This window comes from Anabrus simplex, chromosome 1, assembly GCF_040414725.1.
Source record: "Anabrus simplex isolate iqAnaSimp1 chromosome 1, ASM4041472v1, whole genome shotgun sequence".
Lineage (NCBI taxonomy): Eukaryota > Metazoa > Arthropoda > Insecta > Orthoptera > Tettigoniidae > Anabrus > Anabrus simplex.
In genome coordinates this window covers 1,066,838,981-1,066,858,460 of record NC_090265.1, presented here as the reverse complement: position 1 = coordinate 1,066,858,460, position 19,480 = coordinate 1,066,838,981, and the positions used below count along the sequence as shown (strand labels likewise).

The 19,480-nt window shown below is 39.8% G+C and overlaps 1 protein-coding gene across 1 annotated transcript in view; it reads right to left on the bottom strand.

Moving 5' to 3' along the window:
• Positions 1–728: 728 nt before the first annotated feature.
• The window catches only part of nAChRalpha1 (nicotinic acetylcholine receptor alpha1), a 618,172-nt gene continuing 599,420 nt past the window's right edge, over positions 729–19,480 (bottom strand). Inside the window, exon 6 of the mRNA XM_068228366.1 lies at positions 729–1,095. Coding sequence (XP_068084467.1) covers positions 895–1,095 — 201 coding nt within the window. The 3' untranslated portion in view covers positions 729–894. The remainder of the gene's footprint in view (positions 1,096–19,480) is intronic.

Sequence of the window (19,480 nt, the reverse complement as noted above, 5' to 3'; positions counted from 1 at the left end):
TTGAGAACTATGTTCACAGTACCCAGAAATGCCTTTTAATTAAGGAGAAAGAATTAGTTCTTGAGAGTAACTTCACATTGATGGCTAATGCGGTGAAATTATGATGAACTTATTATTGCTCTTAGGATCGGAAGAGAATAAATATTGACCATGAGAGGTCAGTTAGGAAAGTTAGAAACCTGATGCAAGTAAGTGGAACGAATCCTAGTGTCCCTGTAGTCTTCAACCAGGGGTCACAATTTCGGAGAGCCCAGGCGTTTCCTTTTTGTTCGCCCCTTACGATAGCCAGCGGACAAAGTGATGGTGTTCAAGTTCTCGTTAATGTTTATCTGGTTCCACCTACCCTTGTGATACTATACTAATTTAATCATTTAATTATCCGAATTGATTTGTAAATTATACCTGGGTATATAAACACGAATCAGTACGGGTGTTGCCTGGAGTGTGTGTTGAAGATAGTTGGGCAAACTCTAGTTAGGATGAGTGTTGAATATTTCCATGGCTAAAGGCCGACGGACATAACTTTGACCCCTAGTATTTATGTTAGGTGTTATGGCACCCATCTTCCATGAGGAAAGATCAGAAATTGTCTTAATCAAACAGTTTATAAAGCAGTATTTCAACATATGAGGGAATTATTGAATGTTGGGTACTTAACACATCCTCCGTCATCATACTCTCAAGTGCTCTTTACTCCCGTTCTTACTCTGGCATTTTTGTGACTTTGAACATGCCTCACTGTTTCCTTGTCATGTCTGTTTCATATGGTGTCTCTAGATCATCATTACTTGGGCAACAATTCTGTTTAAAATATATAAACGAGAAGAGAACGATATAAAATATAAGAAAGTACGGGAAATGATTAGCGTTAATTCCTGCAGGTGGGGCAAGGGTTCAGTCTTCTTCGGGCCCCATCATCATGAGCAGCTTCTTCTTGGCAATCTTGGAATATTTGATATCTATCGGCTGTGTCTTATCGTAGAGCGACGGCGCCTTGAGGATAATAAGCGCCGTGCCAAGGACGCAGGCGATGGTGAAGATCCAGAGAAAGAGGCGGTCCAGGACCATGGCGACGTACTTCCAATCTTCTTCCACCTGTAATACAGAACAGAATAGATCACGTTGGTCACTGATAAACACTATTCACTACATACATTGAAATCTGTATATTATATAGGGAAGTATTCGGGGCGTGGTTAATAAATAAATGTAAAACAACCTTCCCATAAAGATACGGCCTACGACTGATCGCTTACCACCTAAACAAGTCATGACGTGTTATGTCTTTTGAACGCCCATGGCCAAAGTAACATAAGATTCTGTCACTGATAACATTATGTATGATTCTTAATCATCATCATCATCATTATCATCATCATCATCATCATCATCATCACCATCATCTGTTTGCCCTCCAGGTTCGGGTTTTCCCTCGGACTTAGCGAGGGATCCCACCTCTACCGCCTCAAGGGCAGTGTCCTGGAGCTTCAGACTCTTGGTCGGGGGATACAACTGGGGAGTATGACCAGTACCTCCCCCAGGCGGCCTCACCTGCTATGCTGAACAGGGGCCTTGTGGAGGGATGGGAAAATTGGAAGGGATAGGCAAGGAAGAGGGAAGGAAGCGGGAGAAGTGGGAAACCACGGAAAACCACTTCCAGGATGGCTGAGGTGGGAATCGAACCCACCTCTACTCAGTCGACCTCCCGAGGCTGAGTGGACCCCGTTCCAGCCCTCGTACCACTTTTCAAATTTCGTGGCAGAGCCGGGAATCGAACTCGGGCTAAACACGCTAACCACTACACCACAGAGGCGGACTATGATTCTTAATAACGCACGAAAATGACCTGTTCGGTAACCAAAAAGCAATATAATTTCTGACAAATTTTGAGAACTTCCTGTCTACAAACAAGGATACAGTTACTAGAAGTGGTATGTACCAGATATGGCTATTGCTAATAATTTCAGTACAACTTTTGAATGTCTGTAACTCGTAAATGATACACTGTAGAACTTAGTTAATGGGAATGTTTTATGGTCCTATATACTATATATGTACTATATATGTCCTAATTACTTTCCACAGTTTTGAGAATACCCTGTAGAAGTACAGTTATAATTATGCCTGTGCTCTTGAAAAATTTGCCACATAAATCAATTTATATCTCGCATTATTCACCACTGATTTGTATTTACGACTATTTCCCAGGTTGTATATTGACTACCAATTGTTTACCAAGGTTTTTCTTAAATGCTTTTAAAGAACTTGGAAATTATTGAACATATTTCTTGGTAAATTATCCCAATTCCTAAGTCGTCTTCATATTCACGAAAATTTTCCCAAATTTGTCGTCTTGAACTCTAAATTTACCTTCACTACTACTTATAAACAATTCATCCAGACTTATTTGTCTACTAATGTCATTCCACTCAATCTCTTCACTGACAGCTCGAAACATACAGCTTAGGCGAGCGCCTCGCCTACTTACTCCGAAATCTTCCCAGCCGAAAGTTTGCAACATTTTCGTTACATTATTCTTCTGACGAAAATCCTTCCAAAAATATACAGGATGAAGCGTAATTCGCGCACTCGGGCGTCGCAGCGCGACTTCTCACATGCCAGCAATGAAAAAATGTATCTTACAAAATTTCGTCTTGCGAGTATATCTGGTAGAAAACGGACGTTGAAGAGTGGCAATCTGGCAACACTGTAACCATATGTAGGGTAACTACCGCTGTCAGCATGTTCTCGTCGTGCCGTGCAGTTGGCGCAGTGGATAGAGTTTTTGGTTGGCATGCAGGAGGTCGATGGTTCGATCCTGGGTTGAGGAGCATTTTTTATTTGCTAATTTCCATCTGACATTACCTACTGTAATACAGTAAGACACAATTTCTGAGTTCACATGTATCCTACATTTACAACATTTTGTAACGCTGAAACAAAAAATACCTGGTTAGACTAATAAGAAATAGACAGCTGAAACAAACAGGTAGTAGATGAAGTGGTGCGAATAAATTCACGCCCACGACGTGGAAATGGCGCCTTTCAAAGCTGACCAGTGAAAACGATTGTTCGTCCATTTCTAGGATCGTAGTAGGTAAGTGCAAATGGTTTCTAGAGGACCCGCTGCAATCGCTGTTGACGATTAAGATGCCAGATACCATACCACCTGGACTACATTTACGAAATAAAAAACATACGCCTCAACCCAGGATCGACCACTCGACCTCCTGCATGCTAACCCAAAACTCTATCCACTGCACCAACTGTACAGTACGACTAACTTCTGCTGACAGAGGTAGTTACCCTACATGTGGTTACAGTGTTGCCAGATTGCTACTCTTCAACGTCGTTTTTCTACCGGATATACTCGCAAGACGAAATTTTGTAAGATAAATTTTTTTATTGCTGGCATGTGAGGAGTCGCGCTGCGACGCCCGAGTGCGCGAATTACGCTTCATCCTGTATATTGTGCTGCCTTCCTTTGGATCCTTTTCAGTTCTCGAATCAAGTAATCCTTGTGAGGGTCCCATACACTGGAACCATACTGTAATTGGGCTCTTCTAACCAGCGACATTACTATTTGGTATACCAAAGTACAAAGTAGGTTCAGTTCAATTTTCTTTCGTGTCGACGTCATGCGAAGAACAGCTTAACAGAATTTCTCGAAATTAAAATTTAAACTTTAAAATTCAGAGAGACCCGGGTTTAGGACTAGGTTATTATTCGACAAGTGTACAGCAGCATATCATTAATAACGGTGGCAACACAGGGATTGTCAGAATTATCCGTTAATGTTAGCTGTATCGAAGAACTGTACATAATAAAAGTTGTACAGTTCTGTTCTGCTATGTTCCATCCTTTTTACCGTAAAAGTGTCCGGCTCCGTGGCTCAATGGTTAGCGCGCTGGCCCTGGGTCACAGGGTTCCCGGGTTCGATTCCCGGCAAGGTCGGGAATTTTAACCATCATTGGTTAATTTCTCTGGCACGGGAGCTGGGTGTATGTATCGTATTCATCATCATTTCATTCTCATCACGACGCGCAGGTCGCCTACGGACGTCAAATCCAAAGACCTGCATCTGGCGAGCCAAACATGTCCTCGGACACTCCCGGCACTAAAAGCCATACGCCATTTCCATTTTATTCACGGTTACTTAATATCCGAAAACATCTCCAGAAAAAAATATAAAATCCAATATTTTTCATGTCAACAGAACGGTGCCTAATTAGCTTCTCCACTGAGCTCGATAGCTGCAGTCAATTATATAGGGCCAGTATCCAGTATTCGGGAGATAGTAGGTTCAAACCCCACATTAGACAGCCCTCAATATGGTTTTCCGTGGTTTCTCATTTTAACACCAGGCAACCAGGGCTGCACCTTAAATAAGGACATGGCGCTTCCTTCCCACTCCTAGGCCTTTCCTATCCCATCGTCGCCAGAAGACCTATCTATTTCGGTGCGACGTAAAACAACTTGTAAGAAAAGGCTTCTTCTGCTGTCGCTATGGCTGCGAGTAGCTCAATAACCCGTTAGCAACGGGCAGTACAGCTAGTAGGACTATATCATAAAGTACATAGTTGTTGAAGTTACAAACCCATTCAACGGAATGGTCCCTGGCACATTTGTGTGGTAATTATCATGGTTATTAGCATTCAAATAGTAATAGAGAGTTTTCAGTAACTATACGGCATGTATTTCCGTGTCTGTTTGCTGCATATTTAATATGCTGTCCATATTGTTTATCGATTGGAAGCGACCATGTGTACTTTCTTTCAGGTTACATGATCTAGATATTATATCTCGCATTATCGTCACTGTTCACCACTGATTTGTATTTAGGGATGTCGCCGAGGTTGCATATTCCCTATCAATTGTTACCTAGTCTTTTATTAAATTGTTTCTAAGAACTTGGAAATTATTGAACATATTCGAAATAGAATCGAAAGGAAACGGAAACATTTACCTTGGCACAACTTTAAGCTGACATAACTACAGAAAGAATTGAATGTCTGCTATCAATTATCACGTTAATGAACACAAAAATAAAATAAAAGAAATGGAAACCGATTAACTAATTTTACCTTTACGTCCGTTATTGTGGTCTTAAGTTAGGTGTGTGTGACGTGACGGTTGGTAAGGGTAGGTCAGTGTCGTATTATTAGGTAAAGTATGTACACTCAGAATATGATCTCGCCATCCACCAAGAAAAACACATGGCATAAACCAGTATACTAATCCAACTGATGCAGTAGCAACCAACGCACGTGATGGCGTAGCAAAAGGGGGGGGGGGGGGTAACAACACTCCAAAAAAAAAGGTATAAGTCCGTCCGTGCACAAGCCCACAGGTAGTTTTCAATTTTCAAGGTGAAAGGTTTTCAGCAGAGCGCATAATGGAAGCATTTTCACTGAGTCCATATATTCAGAGGAACCGAGGTAGGTACCAAATTTTGAGGACAAGGAAAGGCGTACGACAGCAAAAAAAGGGCAAAAAAGAAATAGTTTTTTCATAATAACAATATATTAACAAAAAACACCCAGAAGAAACATTTACAAGCCAAAGAAAACAACAATCATCCAAAGGTCAGTTAGGTCTGACTTCCAAAAGAGAAAAAAAAAAGATGGGACGACCATACTAATATTCTGATTTATTTTTCAAAGAGAACAGCTAGACTCGAAACCTTCAATAATAATACAACCTCTATTACACGAGGAGTGTCCTACACAAGGAAACAGAAATTTACGTATGAACACGAAAAAACATTAAAATTTGAAAGACATATGGGCCACTGTACAATAATACATGTAGAAGAAAAAAAGCGTGGAAGGGATGCGGAATAGGAAGGTGGGGAAAGGGGAGGGACGTGAAAGAAAACAGTATCGATGGCTGCCAACAGGGATTTGGAAAAATAGGATCAGTCAGTATCGATGAAATTCCAAAATAGCAAACAGAAGCTAGGTGATAGTTCAATTGATTCTATTCATGCGTTTGCTCGGGAAAACAGTTGAATTTTGATGGTTCATATCGCAACAATCACTTGACGTATCTCAAAGTCCAACTTCGGAGTAAGATGGTAATGTAATTCCAAAGTAAGGTACTGCTATCAATAGCTGCAGTTAGCTTATTATTAACATGAACTGTCATTGGTAGCCAGTAACGGCAATTTGAAAACTCAGAAAGTGCAGCATTAAAAGAAAGTTCCAAGAACAAGATGGAAATTAAATAAATTAAAGTTTTCGCTCACCCGTCCAGCAGTCGTAGCTATTTCAATGGTACACATAAACACATTTTAAAAGAAACATTGCACACAGTCCAGCTGGTAGCAAAAATAAAACCAAGTCCTCCCTCCACACAAATCGTCGTGTTCATCCCAACTCGCTGCTCAAGCCCAGAGCAGGGCAATTTATATTCAAGTAGAAGCGTCCAGAAAGGACGAGAGCATACAGTACCCAATGCGCAGCGAAGCGGTAGGGGAAGGAAAGAGGGAGGGTAAGCAGCACGAGCAGTTGAAGCTGGACGGGCGAAGAGAGCACAGGCAGGTTAGTAGCGGCATATGCAGCGTAGTAAACGTAGAATCCATAAAACAGTAGAAAAATTCGGAGCACGTTATATTATATTACAGGTGTTATTCATTAAGAACTGACCTATCTGGTTGATTTTATGTAGACCGAGCATATTATGTTTCAATACATTCTGTAATTAGCAATATTTTATACACCATGTAACCGTTACATTGTGCATACGATTCTATTAAATGATTCACACATCATGGTTCGGAATGTCTGTTTACAATTTGATAAGAAGCAAATTAATAAAATGTCACACTTCTGGGCCCGCCTAACTTTGTACCTTTGGGCAAGTCAAGAGTTGTGATTTCACCATCTCGGTCTTAGAGCTAGCTTTATATTCGTACCCCACGTGAGGTATCAGAAGTTATATTTAGACGGGAAAATCACCAATTAAAACTTTGGTACAAATTTTTGAAGTTGACAGTCAGTTATTTACAAACTGTACTTGTATTTCTTATAATGATCCTTAGTTTGTCTGTTTGCGAACAAAGGTAGACTCTTTTAAATCGGTCGATTCATTCACTCCCTAAGGTGCTCCGAAGGATGCTGAGTGCGCGTAATCCAGCACTCAAAGCTCAAGGCCCCGCAGGGAGAGATTGCGCCATTGCACTAAATTTATTATTATATCATTTAGCTGAATAATTCAATTACCTATATATATCGGATTATTGAATTTATCACTTATAGTTTTCCAGAAACAGCCCTTGATATACAGGCTGATTTTCGTAAGGCCATCTCTCCGTGGATGTTGCGGTGTAAGATGTCACATCAAAATAATAAAGTAATATTTATGATTCATTGTCAGAATAAAGGAGTACTAAAGGAGTACAGAATACAGTAGTCAGGGTAAAGGATTTTTTTAAGAATTGGCGATTTAGCCGTCTAAATATCATTTCGGATTCCTCACGTGGGTTACTAACAGAAAGCTTGCTCTAAGACCGAGATGGTGAAATCACATCTCTTGACTTGCCTATAGAGACCAAGTTATGCGGGCTCGACAATGTGACATTTTATTAATATGATTACTAGCTTAACCCTTCCTCCATTGGATACCCTCATGTCAATTAGCACAGTATCTAATTTAATACAATAAAATGCCCGTAAATGCCGAGTTTTATAGAAATATCCCAAGCCATCGTCTTGTGGTACATGAACATGGATCAAAGGTGCCACTGATTTCTGGTAAGTGAAATTGAAAAATGAGAATTATTAAAACATCGCAGTCAAAGTGAATTCTGATCCCAATCACGTTGGACAGATATCCAGTCTAGTGACACCAGATGACTGCTTCATCATCTCCATAACGCTTAGTCGACGTTCTGCCTCTTTTGCAGCCGGCCGTAATTCGGTACCATAGAGACAACGGGACGGTGTGTTGGATCTTCAATTTCATTCAAACTGAATTAATCCTCACATACACTACTAAATTGACATCGTCACCAATCTTAGACCCAAAACGTTCAAACTTGGTCCCTTGGGTCAACTTCCAGCCATCAACTAGGATTTTTGCAATTTCTTGTACGTCTGAGGTCATTTGGTTTTATTTTTCCATTACAAATTTTAAATAACATAACCCTTCCCCAATTGGATACCATCATGTCAATTAGCACAGTAAGTTAAAACAACAAAGTACCCACATATACCGAGTTTTGTAAAAATATGCCAAGCTATTTTCTTGTTGTACTTGAAAATGCATGCATACGTATACACATACATACATATAGACAGATAGACAGGCAGACAGACAGAAAATGAAGCAATTTAATGAAAATGTCTCTTTAGTATAACAATATTATCATTTTCCTGATATCCAGACAAAACATAAATTTCGTTTCTTGTGATTGTCAGATCATGTGTTTGTTTGATTGTCTTGTGACGTTCCATCGTCGCTTCAGCCCAGTTTATTCAACGAATGTTAAGTGCTCTGTTAAGCAGACTAAATATACAATTTAAAAAAAAAAATTCCGTCTTATCAAGAATAATTCTTGTTAACGCTAACAAACTGTTAGTACTTGTGTTAAATTAACATGGAACAGCCCTGTGTTGAACCTTAACTGCTGTTAGAATTTCAAGATGGTAGCGTTTAGAAGATGTAATTTTGAAGGTCTCCTGTTTTATGAAGGCTATTTATAAACTGAAGAAGGCGAAGGGCGACATATGCTAAGAAAAATGACTGTTTATAGTTGTCAGAAGGAAGTTTTCAACGAAGATACCTAATCACCAAATCCATAATGAACAAGGTACTAGAAGAAATTGAAAATAGGTTAAAGTTTCCCAAAGATTGGAGCATTAGTGTCTCTAGTCCAGCCGTTGCTTATAGTTCATAGATATTATGCTTCAGACTCTTTTCATGTAATTGTAGGCGAATATGTACACGAGTGCAAGATAAGAGTGTGTAGAATTCCGCAAAGAGCTCTTGCAGCTATTGCGGCATTGCCAAAGTGTTATATTATTTTCCCAGCAGTAAAATAATATCCGAAAATTATTCAAGACATATCTATTATCACATTTTTCCGACGCTGTAAGAGCCTTAGATTGCACTCAAAGGAGAATATATTGAACGTTGTGATATAACATTCCGGTTTTTCGTTTTTCAAGGCCACTCGCGTACTTTCAATTTAAATCTGTAATTCTCCACTAACCATAATCTGTAATAATGTCAACCATGTAGGACAAAATATTATTTGAACATACCGCTCTGATCGCTATGTGTAAAGAAACAAAAGACATTCACTGTCAAACGTGTTTAGATATCTCACGGAAGCGTATTCATTTCTCTTTAACGATTTTTTCGTAACAAATTTCGCATGTGTATTCATGAAACAGGGGACTTTTAACCGATGTGTTAAATTAATAACAATATTGTTAGTTAACATTTGTTAAGTACAATTAACAGAGAATTGAAGAAACCGGGCATCGGTGCTATTACAGTGCCAGACGTCTCTTTTACCGAGACTCTTTTGACGTAAATGTTCGCGCTAGTACTGTACCTTCTCATGGTTCCTTTGTTATTAGTATGTCGGAGGTGACTGTGTCAGAAGCATTTTTTCAATGCGTGTGAGGTGTAGAAACTTGTGAGTCAGTGGTCTCTGTACGTTAGCGTATCTATTTATCGTGAATACTCAAGTAAGGAGAGCAGTCAAACCTTCGTCCCTCAGATGTTACTCAAGCAAACTGTTCGCTAACATAATTGAGAACTTTGTTAACGGCTTTCCTCAACTCCTTTCTCATCAACACACTGGACTTTCTACAACCTAACAACATTATAGTATAGCTTATAACTCAATCAACATCTCGGAACATGAAAACCAGACTGATTGGCTGGGACGGTAGAGCGCTGGCTATCTGAACTCAAGTTGGATTGTGGAGGCGTTTAATTAATTTACAAAAGTTTGCAGACTGAACGATGAAAGGCGTTTAAGTCAATGATGAAGATATAGGACAGCCGAGTTGTGTATTAGGCTATGTTCTCGTATTATTTCATCTGTAATTTCGAGGATAGGGCTCAAAATAGGAATTCTCAAATATCTATATAAATATTAGTTGCATAGAAAAATGTGCATGGCAGACTTATACAAATAATTTCCAAACTTGAATATATTAAATATATCACCGCAAATATGAGTTCTGTGTAAAAGTTGTGCACCTTTTTAGCGTATGGCTTTTAGTGTGGGGTCGATGGCCTAGATGTTTGGACCCTTTATACATCAAGGAAGCTTTTAGTGCCGGAACTGTCCAAGGACATGTTTGGCTCACCAGTTCCGTAACTGCTTTTCCCGGTACGCCCCATGGAGGTAGGCTAAATGTATTGCTGTGAGAGGGTGTTGTGGGTGGGTGTGGGTGTAATTGTACGCGCTAGAAACAGGAAGGAAACAGTCATGACCTTGAGAAAAGTATCATCCTGGAATTTGCCTGCAGTTGAAACCACGGAACTCCGTTTCGAGGATGACCGACGATTCGAATGCAACTGTCTCCCGAGTACAGAGCTAGCAACCATAACTGGCTGTGCCGCAACATACTGAGATAACCTGCTCGGCAGCTGTGCATTACTAATAGGGGTAAAATATGCCATTTCTGATCTTATAGGAGACTCAAACCATTAGCATGCTCAAGATCAAGTTCCGAGGTCAGCAGAATACACAAGCGAAGGGGTGCCTGTAGTGTAAATTTCTCTTGACCAAAGTAAAGTGGGCCATACACGCTGAGATATGTATCAAGAGACTGTGTCATGAGATGGACTCTAGATACAAGTCTCTAGTCTCCGTGGCGCTAAACATGCTGATGTTTGTTGCTAGTTTGGGTGGAAAGAACATGGCGTCCGATCCTACAGAAGACGAAATGCTTGCTAGGGTCCTTCTTGGTGTTTGTGTGATGAAAATTCGAAGGTAAAAGACTAAGAATGCAGTCTAAAAATGGTTAACAAACAACTTAAATTACTCTAAAGTTTTATTTTTAACGGAGTTGGTGGATACTGCTTCACGACGTTTCTTTAATTAGCCTATTTGAGGATGAATTCCCTAAGCTTTTAAACTTCGTTAGCATTGAGAGGCCCTGAAGTTCTAAAACAAGGTACAATTATGAGCGAAGCAGTGAATGCCAAGGAAGGGCTACTGGTAACATTGAGGTACACATTCTCTTGGTCTTGCGAAATTTATTCAGTTCGCGCCGAGAAGGACATCGAAAATTATGAATTTTCTTGATTCCAAACTTTCTACCAGCCTCAGGGAAACAAAAATTAACCAACATTTCTTACGTATTGCTTCTGGCATGTCTGTCACTATATCTGTCATTTTTTGAATCCTCGGACAGGTGGACTTTTGGTACCGGTAGGAAATGATAAATTCTTCCCAAAATCACCGCTTGGATATTTCCCTGCTTGTGATCAGTTTTCAAATATAAACATGTGATACCTCCTTACACACGTGTAAATCGGTTGAGACTTTTATAGTTCTCAATGTCTCTTGTCCAGTGTGAGAGACATGATACCTGCTCCATTTCGTCATGATACCACGTGAGACCAGTTGTGACAACGCTACACACTACAGAACTGGTATCAGATACGCGTTTCATGAGACAGTCTCTTGATACTTATATCAGTGTGTATGGTCCACTTACAGGTGATAACATTGCAGGTACTAGTGGCTACAACTAGAGACCAGTTACAGTGCCTTTACTAGAAATATAATTATAACAGTACGCAAATCTACATTTATAAATTATCTTATTGTATATAGTTTTCGAATTTGAAATCTGTTTGGATAATACCAGGTAAGTAGAATTGTGGCATGTTCGAATGATGCACTTAATAACGCATGAAAATGAATGAAGATCTAGAACCAGTGGTGAGGATAGGAATTGTGCCGGCTGCCGAGGCCTGTCGCACCCCTCTGGGGCAATGATTAATGAATGACAGATGAAATGAAATGATAGTGGATAGTGTTGCTGGAATGAAAGATGACAGGGAAAACAGGATTACCCGGAGAAAAACCTGTCCCGCCTCCGCTTTGTCCAGCACAAATCTCTCATGGAGTGACCGGGTTCTGAACCACGGAACCCAGCGGTGAGAGGCCAGCGCGCTGCCGACTGAGCCACGGAGGCTCTGCATTTAATAACGTAATTGGTATTAAATGACGAACGCAGCTGGTACGGTCTTATTTCGTCGAATTCGTATGTATAGAATGCAATTAGGATGTATAAGAAGTAAGAAAAGTCTTCAAGAACTACCCCGAAAAGGAAGACAACATCACCTCCTCTACAAAGACCAGTTCAGTTGAAATGGAGGGAAATTTCATTATCAGCCAAACCTAACCTTGTCTTGTCAAGCCTTTGGTACCGGTTTGAAGACTTAGCCTTTGTGTATTCTTATTGAATTACGACATTTGTACATGTAAAATATTTTCTTGTGTGTGCTGTTACAGCGTGGTTTCACGTACCTCCGACAAGTAATAGCAAGTAATATAAAAAAAAATAAAGGTAGAAATATACAACATTAAATTAAATGAGAGTGAGAGAGAGTGAGTATTTACTTAACTCCTCATTGAGCTTGAAAATCGATTATCTTGATTGATCATATATTTGAGTATGGGAACCTCCATTATTGATACTTACGTTGAGGTTCGTGCTCAGTTCGCCCGGAAGGACGTGGGTTCGAATCCCCGCCAGGAAGTCGTAAAATTTAAGAAACGAGATTTCCATTTCCGGAGGTGCACATGACCCTGAGGTTCACTCAGCCTACACAAAAAATGAGTACCAGGTTAATTCCTGGGGGCAAAGCTGGCCGGGCATAGAGCTAACCACTCTACCCCATTAAGTGCCGAGGTTACGGATAGTGGAAGCCTTTACCTTCCACCCCTTCAAGGGCCTTCATAGCCTGTACGGAGATAACTTTGCTTTGCTGTTATACATTGAGGTTAGTTTGTTGATGGTTATGTCTCCTGATTTCAATCTATAACTAGTCATGTTGGGAGAGTGATGAGCATTTAAAGTGAAGAGAATACTTATGTGACAAGAAGTTCACTTGTATTACTTAGCTGATAATGCTAAATGTTGTGTAAGAATGTAGTGCTATGGCGCTACTTCTCAGTGAAATCAGGTCCTCGCAGTTTCACATGCACAGTAGTCGTCTGCGAGCTTCGTTAAGCTAAGTTGATATGCATGAGCTATTAGCTGCAATAATACATGTGAACAGCGTTCGCCTCACAAGACAAAGGCATGTCTAAATGTGTTTGCTCAACACGTTGTTAAGGCATTAGCGAGTCAAGTGAAGCATAGGAATTCTACACACTTCTCTACATGCATTCAGATATCAGTACATGCTTGGATACATAAAATACTATTGTTCTTCAGAGACCAAATTAATACATTCATATCATTTATTTTTTTCTGGTTTGTTTCCTGTGTCTTTCCGAGTATCTGTAATACTTCCTACTATCGTTCATCTGTCTCTCTAGCACATACACGTACAGACTTCCTTGTGGCTGATAATTTTCCAGCGAAGAAAGACATGAGAATTTTCAATCAATCGTCATAAGTCACTACTGTACATCTGCATTTAGGGCAGTCGCCCAGGTGGCTGATTCCCTACTTGTTGTTTACCTAGTCTTTTCTTAAATAACTGAAAAGAATTTGGAAATCTATTGAACGTCCCCATGGTAAATTATTCCAATCCCTAACTCCTCTTACTGTAAATTAATATTTTCACCAGTTTGTCCTCTTGAATTACAACTTTGTCTTCATATTATGATCTGTCCTACTTTTAAAAACACCACTCAAACTTATTCGTATACTAATGGCATTCCACGCCGTCTCTCCACTGACAGCTAGGAACATACCACTTAGTTGCGCAGCTCGTCTCCTTTCTCCCAGGTCTTCCCAGATCAAACTTTGCAACATTTTCGTAACGCTACTCTTTCCTCGGGAATCACCCAGAACAAATCGAGCTGCTTTTCTTTGAATTTTCCAGTTCTTGAATGAAGTAATCCTGGTGAGGATACCGTATACTGGAACCATACTCTAGTTGGGGTCTTACCAGAAATTTATATGCCCTCTCCTTTAGATTCTTACTACAACCTCTAAATACCCTCATAACTATGTGCAGAGATCTTTACCGTTTATTTACAATACCGTTTATGTGATTACTCCAATGAACACCAAGGTACTTACAGCGATCCCCATAAGGAACGTTCACCCCATCAACGCAGTAATTAAAACTGGGAGAACTTTTCCTATTTGTGAAACTCACAACCTGACTCTTAACCAGGTTTATCATCATGAGATTGTCTGCTGTCCATCTCACAAGATTGTCGAGGTGTTTTTGCAGTTGCTCACAATCTTGTAACTTATTTATTAGTCTATACAGAATAACATCATGCGCAAAAAGCCTTACCTCTGATTCCAGTTCTATACTCATAACATTTATATATATATTATGAAGATATCATAACGGACCAAAAGTACTGCCCGCTTCCTTCCTATTCTTTATTCAGTTTTCCATATGTACACTTGTACGTCTGTGGTACTATACAATGTACAGAGTGTAGGGAACATTACGCCTAATAGTAACAGGTCGTCTTAGTAAATGGGATCAGGAGGGGATAGGAAACCAATCCTCTAAATCGCAGTTTTGATCCAAATAATTTCTTTTCCATTTTTTTGCGCCGCACCGACACAGAGAAGTCTTATGGCGACGATGGGATAGTACAGGGTTAAAAATCGAGCGTGGCCTTCATTAAGATACAGTCCCAGCATTTTCTTCATGTGAAAATGGAAAACAACAGAAATCTACCTTCAGGGGTGCCGACAGTGTAGTTCGGACCCGCGATCTCCCGAATGAAAGCTCACAGCTATGTGATGCAGGCCGCATGACGTCACAGTTATGTTACTAATTACAACCTTTTCAGTATCTAGTGGTCATCAACGTCAAGACCCGGCACAATTTGGACGAGTAACATTACTTCCTTTGTTAACATCATCGCTCGAAAACTGAGGCCAAGCACAACGATCGTGGAGATTGTCACTTGATAAATTATGGTCGCAAAACTGCATTAAAATACTTTCCACCAGTTGACTCTGAATGAGGACTCAATCACCACTGATCTGCCTTTAGGGATGTCACACAGGTGATCATAGATTTATTATGCACATAAATCATGTGCATTTTCATGTCCTCTTAACAAATTCGGAACGCTGTCTAAATATAAATGCTGGATGATCATCCAACGCCTGTCTTGTGCTAAGCACTTTTCGATAACGGTCACGGCCACATCAAGTGTTCGTTGTGGAAACTTTTCATTGGTTCACATTACACTACCCTGCATTTCTGCCACGGAAAGCTGCAATTTTACTCACATCCATCTTGGAGTAATCATATTAACATTGCCATGCCTTGTTAAGTTGTCATCGATGCCAGAGCTGTCTAGGATCATTATGATAAATGAGTGAGATCACTCATTAATAAGGCTGAGATTCAGTGAAAATGAGTAAGGTAATAATTTTAAAATGAATATTCATTTCCTTCTCATATACTCATTAACGAAGCACAAGTTTTGTAAGTTCTGCATTTATATATTGCCTTATATGTAACATTAGGCAACTAATGCAACAATATTGGCAATAATAAACTGATTACAAATGTTGCTGTTTTGCTGCCGACAATAAACTGAACTTTCTGAATATAAAACTTAATTTTTATTCATGTATTTTTTTTCTGTAATCAAATGATTCCTTGTTAACGTTAGTTACTACTTCTACTGGCGGTTCGAATGTGTGATATGAATTTGGAATGACCAATTTCATCGTCATACATACATACATACATACATAATACATACATACATACATACATAATACATACATACATACATACATTATCATTATAGACTGTTATGCCTTTCAGCGTTCAGTCTGCAAGCCTCTGTGAATTTACTAAACGTCGCCACAATCCGCGATTTGCAGCTAGTGTTATGGCTTCATTTAGTTCTATACCTCTTATCTTTAAATCGTTAGAAACCGAGTCTAACCCTCGTCGTCTTGGTCTACCTCTACTTCTCTTACCCTCCATAACACAGCCCATTCTTCTCCTAGGTAACCTATCCTCCTCCATTCCCCTCACATGACCCCACCACCGAAGCGGTTTATGTGTACAGCTTCATCCATCGAGTTCATTCCTAAATTAGCCTTTATCTCCTCATTCCGAGTACCATCCTGCCATTGTTTCCACCTGTTTGTACCAGCAATCATTCTTGCTACTTTCATGTCTGTTACTTCTAACTTATGAATAAGATATCCTGAGTCCACCCAGCTTTCGCTCCCTTAAAGCAAATTGGTATGAAAACAGACTGATGTAAAGATAAGTTTCGTCTGGGAGCTCACTTCCTTCTTACAGAATACTGTTGATCGCAACTGCGAACTCACTGCATTAGCTTTACTACACCTTGATTCAATCTCACTTAGTATATTACCATCCTGGGAGAACACACAACCTACAGTAAATACTTGAAATTATCGGCCTGTTCTAGCTTTGTATCACCAATCTGACAATCCATTTGAATTTCTTACCTACTGACATCAATTTAGTCTTCGAGAGGCTAATTTTCATACCATACTCATTGCACCTATTTTCAAGTTCCAAGATATTACACTGCAGGCTTTCGGCATAATCTGCCATTAAGACCAAGTCGTCAGCATAGGCCAGACTGCTTATTAAATTTCCACCTAACTGAATCCCTCCCTGCCATTTTATACCTTTCAGCAGATGATCCATGTAAACTACGAACAGCAAAGGTGAAAGATTACAGCCTTGTCTAACCCCTGTAAGTATCCTGAACCAAGAACTCATTCTACCATCAATTCTCACTGAAGCCCAATTATCAACATAAATATTGATTGATTTTAATAATCTACCTTTAATTCCATAGTCCCCCAGTATGGCGAACATCTTTTCCCTCGGTACCCTGTCATATGCTTTCTCTAGATCTACGAAACATAAACACAACTGCCTATTTCTCTCGTACCATTTTTCAATTACCTGGCGCATACTGAAAATCTGATCCTGACAGCCTCTCTGTGGTCTGAAACCACACTGGGTTTCATCCAACTTCCTCTCAACTACTGATCGCACCCTCCCTTCCAAGATGCCAATGAATACTTTGCCTGGTATACTAATCAATGAGATACCTCGATAGTTGTTGCAATCCTTCCTGTTCCCTTGCTTATAGATAGGTGCAATTACTGCTTTTGTCCAATCTGAAGGTACCTTACCAACACTCCATGCTAATTTTACTACTCTATGAAGCCATTTCATCCCTGCCTTCCCACTATACTTCACCATTTCAGGTCTAATTTCATCTATTCCTGCTGCTTTATGACAATTTACCATCCTTTCCACTTCCTCAAGTATAATTTCACCAACATCATTGTCTTTGTTTGGAGCAATTTCTGATAAGGCTTCGTTTTACGTTTACAAGCTGCTTTCACTTCATCATTCCACCAAGATGTTTTTTTCATAACATAAGACAAAACAGCCCTACAACCAAAGGTACTCCTTCCACCCCGTCAACATCCACGCGAACCAACCACCGTTTACTTTACGTGGGCCCTCCCCATCACATTACCACAGGCTTCAGGAGTACCTCTGGCTCAACCTCAAAGACATTACTGACCTACTGTTCTGCGTACTCATGGCCAGTAGGTAGTAATGTTCGGTCTTTGAATGTTAAAAGCTTAGCGTAAAATCGTGAAAAATCGTATATATATTCAACTATGGCAATCCACATCACATATCAGTGTTAAGCTATTAGCCCCAGTTAAGAATTGCTAGTACATCTAATACACTGAACGTATGTTGAACATTAAAGCTTGAAATTCATAATTCATGCAGTAGAGGGTTAACATAATTCTAGGGACCTACATCGACAGCCAACAGGATTAATACATTTTTTCCAATTTGCTTTACATCCCACCGATACAGATAGGTCTTATGGCGACGATGGGATAGGGAAGGGCTAGGATTGGGAAGGAAGCGACTGTGGCCTTCAGTAAGGTACAACCCCAGCATTTTCTATGTGTGTAAACGGGAAACTACGGAAATCCAGCTTTAAGGCTACTGACAATGTGATTCGAATCCACTCTTTCGAATGCGGGCTGATACCTAGATGAGACAAACCGCACAACCACTTGTTCGGTACAAAGCGGATTAAATCAAGTTTGAAAAAGTTTCCGCACTGAAATTCAAGCAAGAATTATCTTATAGTGTTCTCTGACACACTTCGGAGGGATATCCTAGAAGGGCAGGTGACCTAATCCATGGCTTATCTACGATCAATTCACAACAAGAGTCAAGGATAAAGATGGCTTAGGGTGGATTGTTTATGGGTTTATTTCGAAATTTTGTATAAGGTATCGTACAATCCATGAAAATATTGAATGCTTATAAATGACATTTTGAAGAGTCGATGACTAGCTTCCAGAAAATTTCATAATGAATTGTACCTTTAGTTGCAGAAATGTAATTCTAACAAATGGCAGAGGCATTTATTGTAATGGGTTCCCTTTTGGTAACCAACATCCTTGTCTTTGTATGGATTTAGTTCAAATATTACCATTGAGTTCGAGTATTTCGGTTATTTTATGACCGAGCTTATGTGACCTGATTCAATGCACATATTCGCAGATGTCACACTTACTAAATCATTCCATATAATCTGCAATGACGAATGCTAGCTTGTGGTGTCTTTTGTTCCGAATAAGTTTACCTCTGTAACAGAAGTTAAGCTCTTGAGAGAAAGCTTCACCCGTTACAAACACAACAACGAGTTACTTGTTCTCAGTAACGGGCACGCGTTATCACTAGACATAGGGGCTCAGTTTGATAGCGTTGTCGTCAACGTTGTCGTTCGCTCTTGTGAAGAATATAATGATTGTTTTAAGGGCTCTGATATCAAGGTCATCGGCGGTGTACCATTACGTGGAAGCTGTTCCAAATTTTGAAACTGTCTTGTAAGCGTAGTTCTGGTCCCAATTTATGTGTTCTATTTCTTTAAAACTACAAGAAAATTTGAGTACTTATATGTGAATACTGGAATATTGTTTCCTCATTCTATCCTTATACCTTCCTTAAGGTGTAGTGACATCTCATGTGTAGCTGGTAAGATCCCGCGATGTTGTACGGTTCTTGAGATAGGTTCGAAGCCTCGTAGACAGATTTTCCTGTAAACATCTCCATCTCATTTACTCATCCGTTTGCTGTTTGTCATTGGGATCGTCTTCCTTCTGCATTCCTTTCACTACCGTGTTTCTTAATGCCCCATTCATTTTACAATGTTCCGAAGTATCCCAGATGAATTATGTTAATTTTTTTCATTAGCCTAATTTTAAAGTTTCGTTGTTCGAGAGCAGAGACGTTGGTCTGA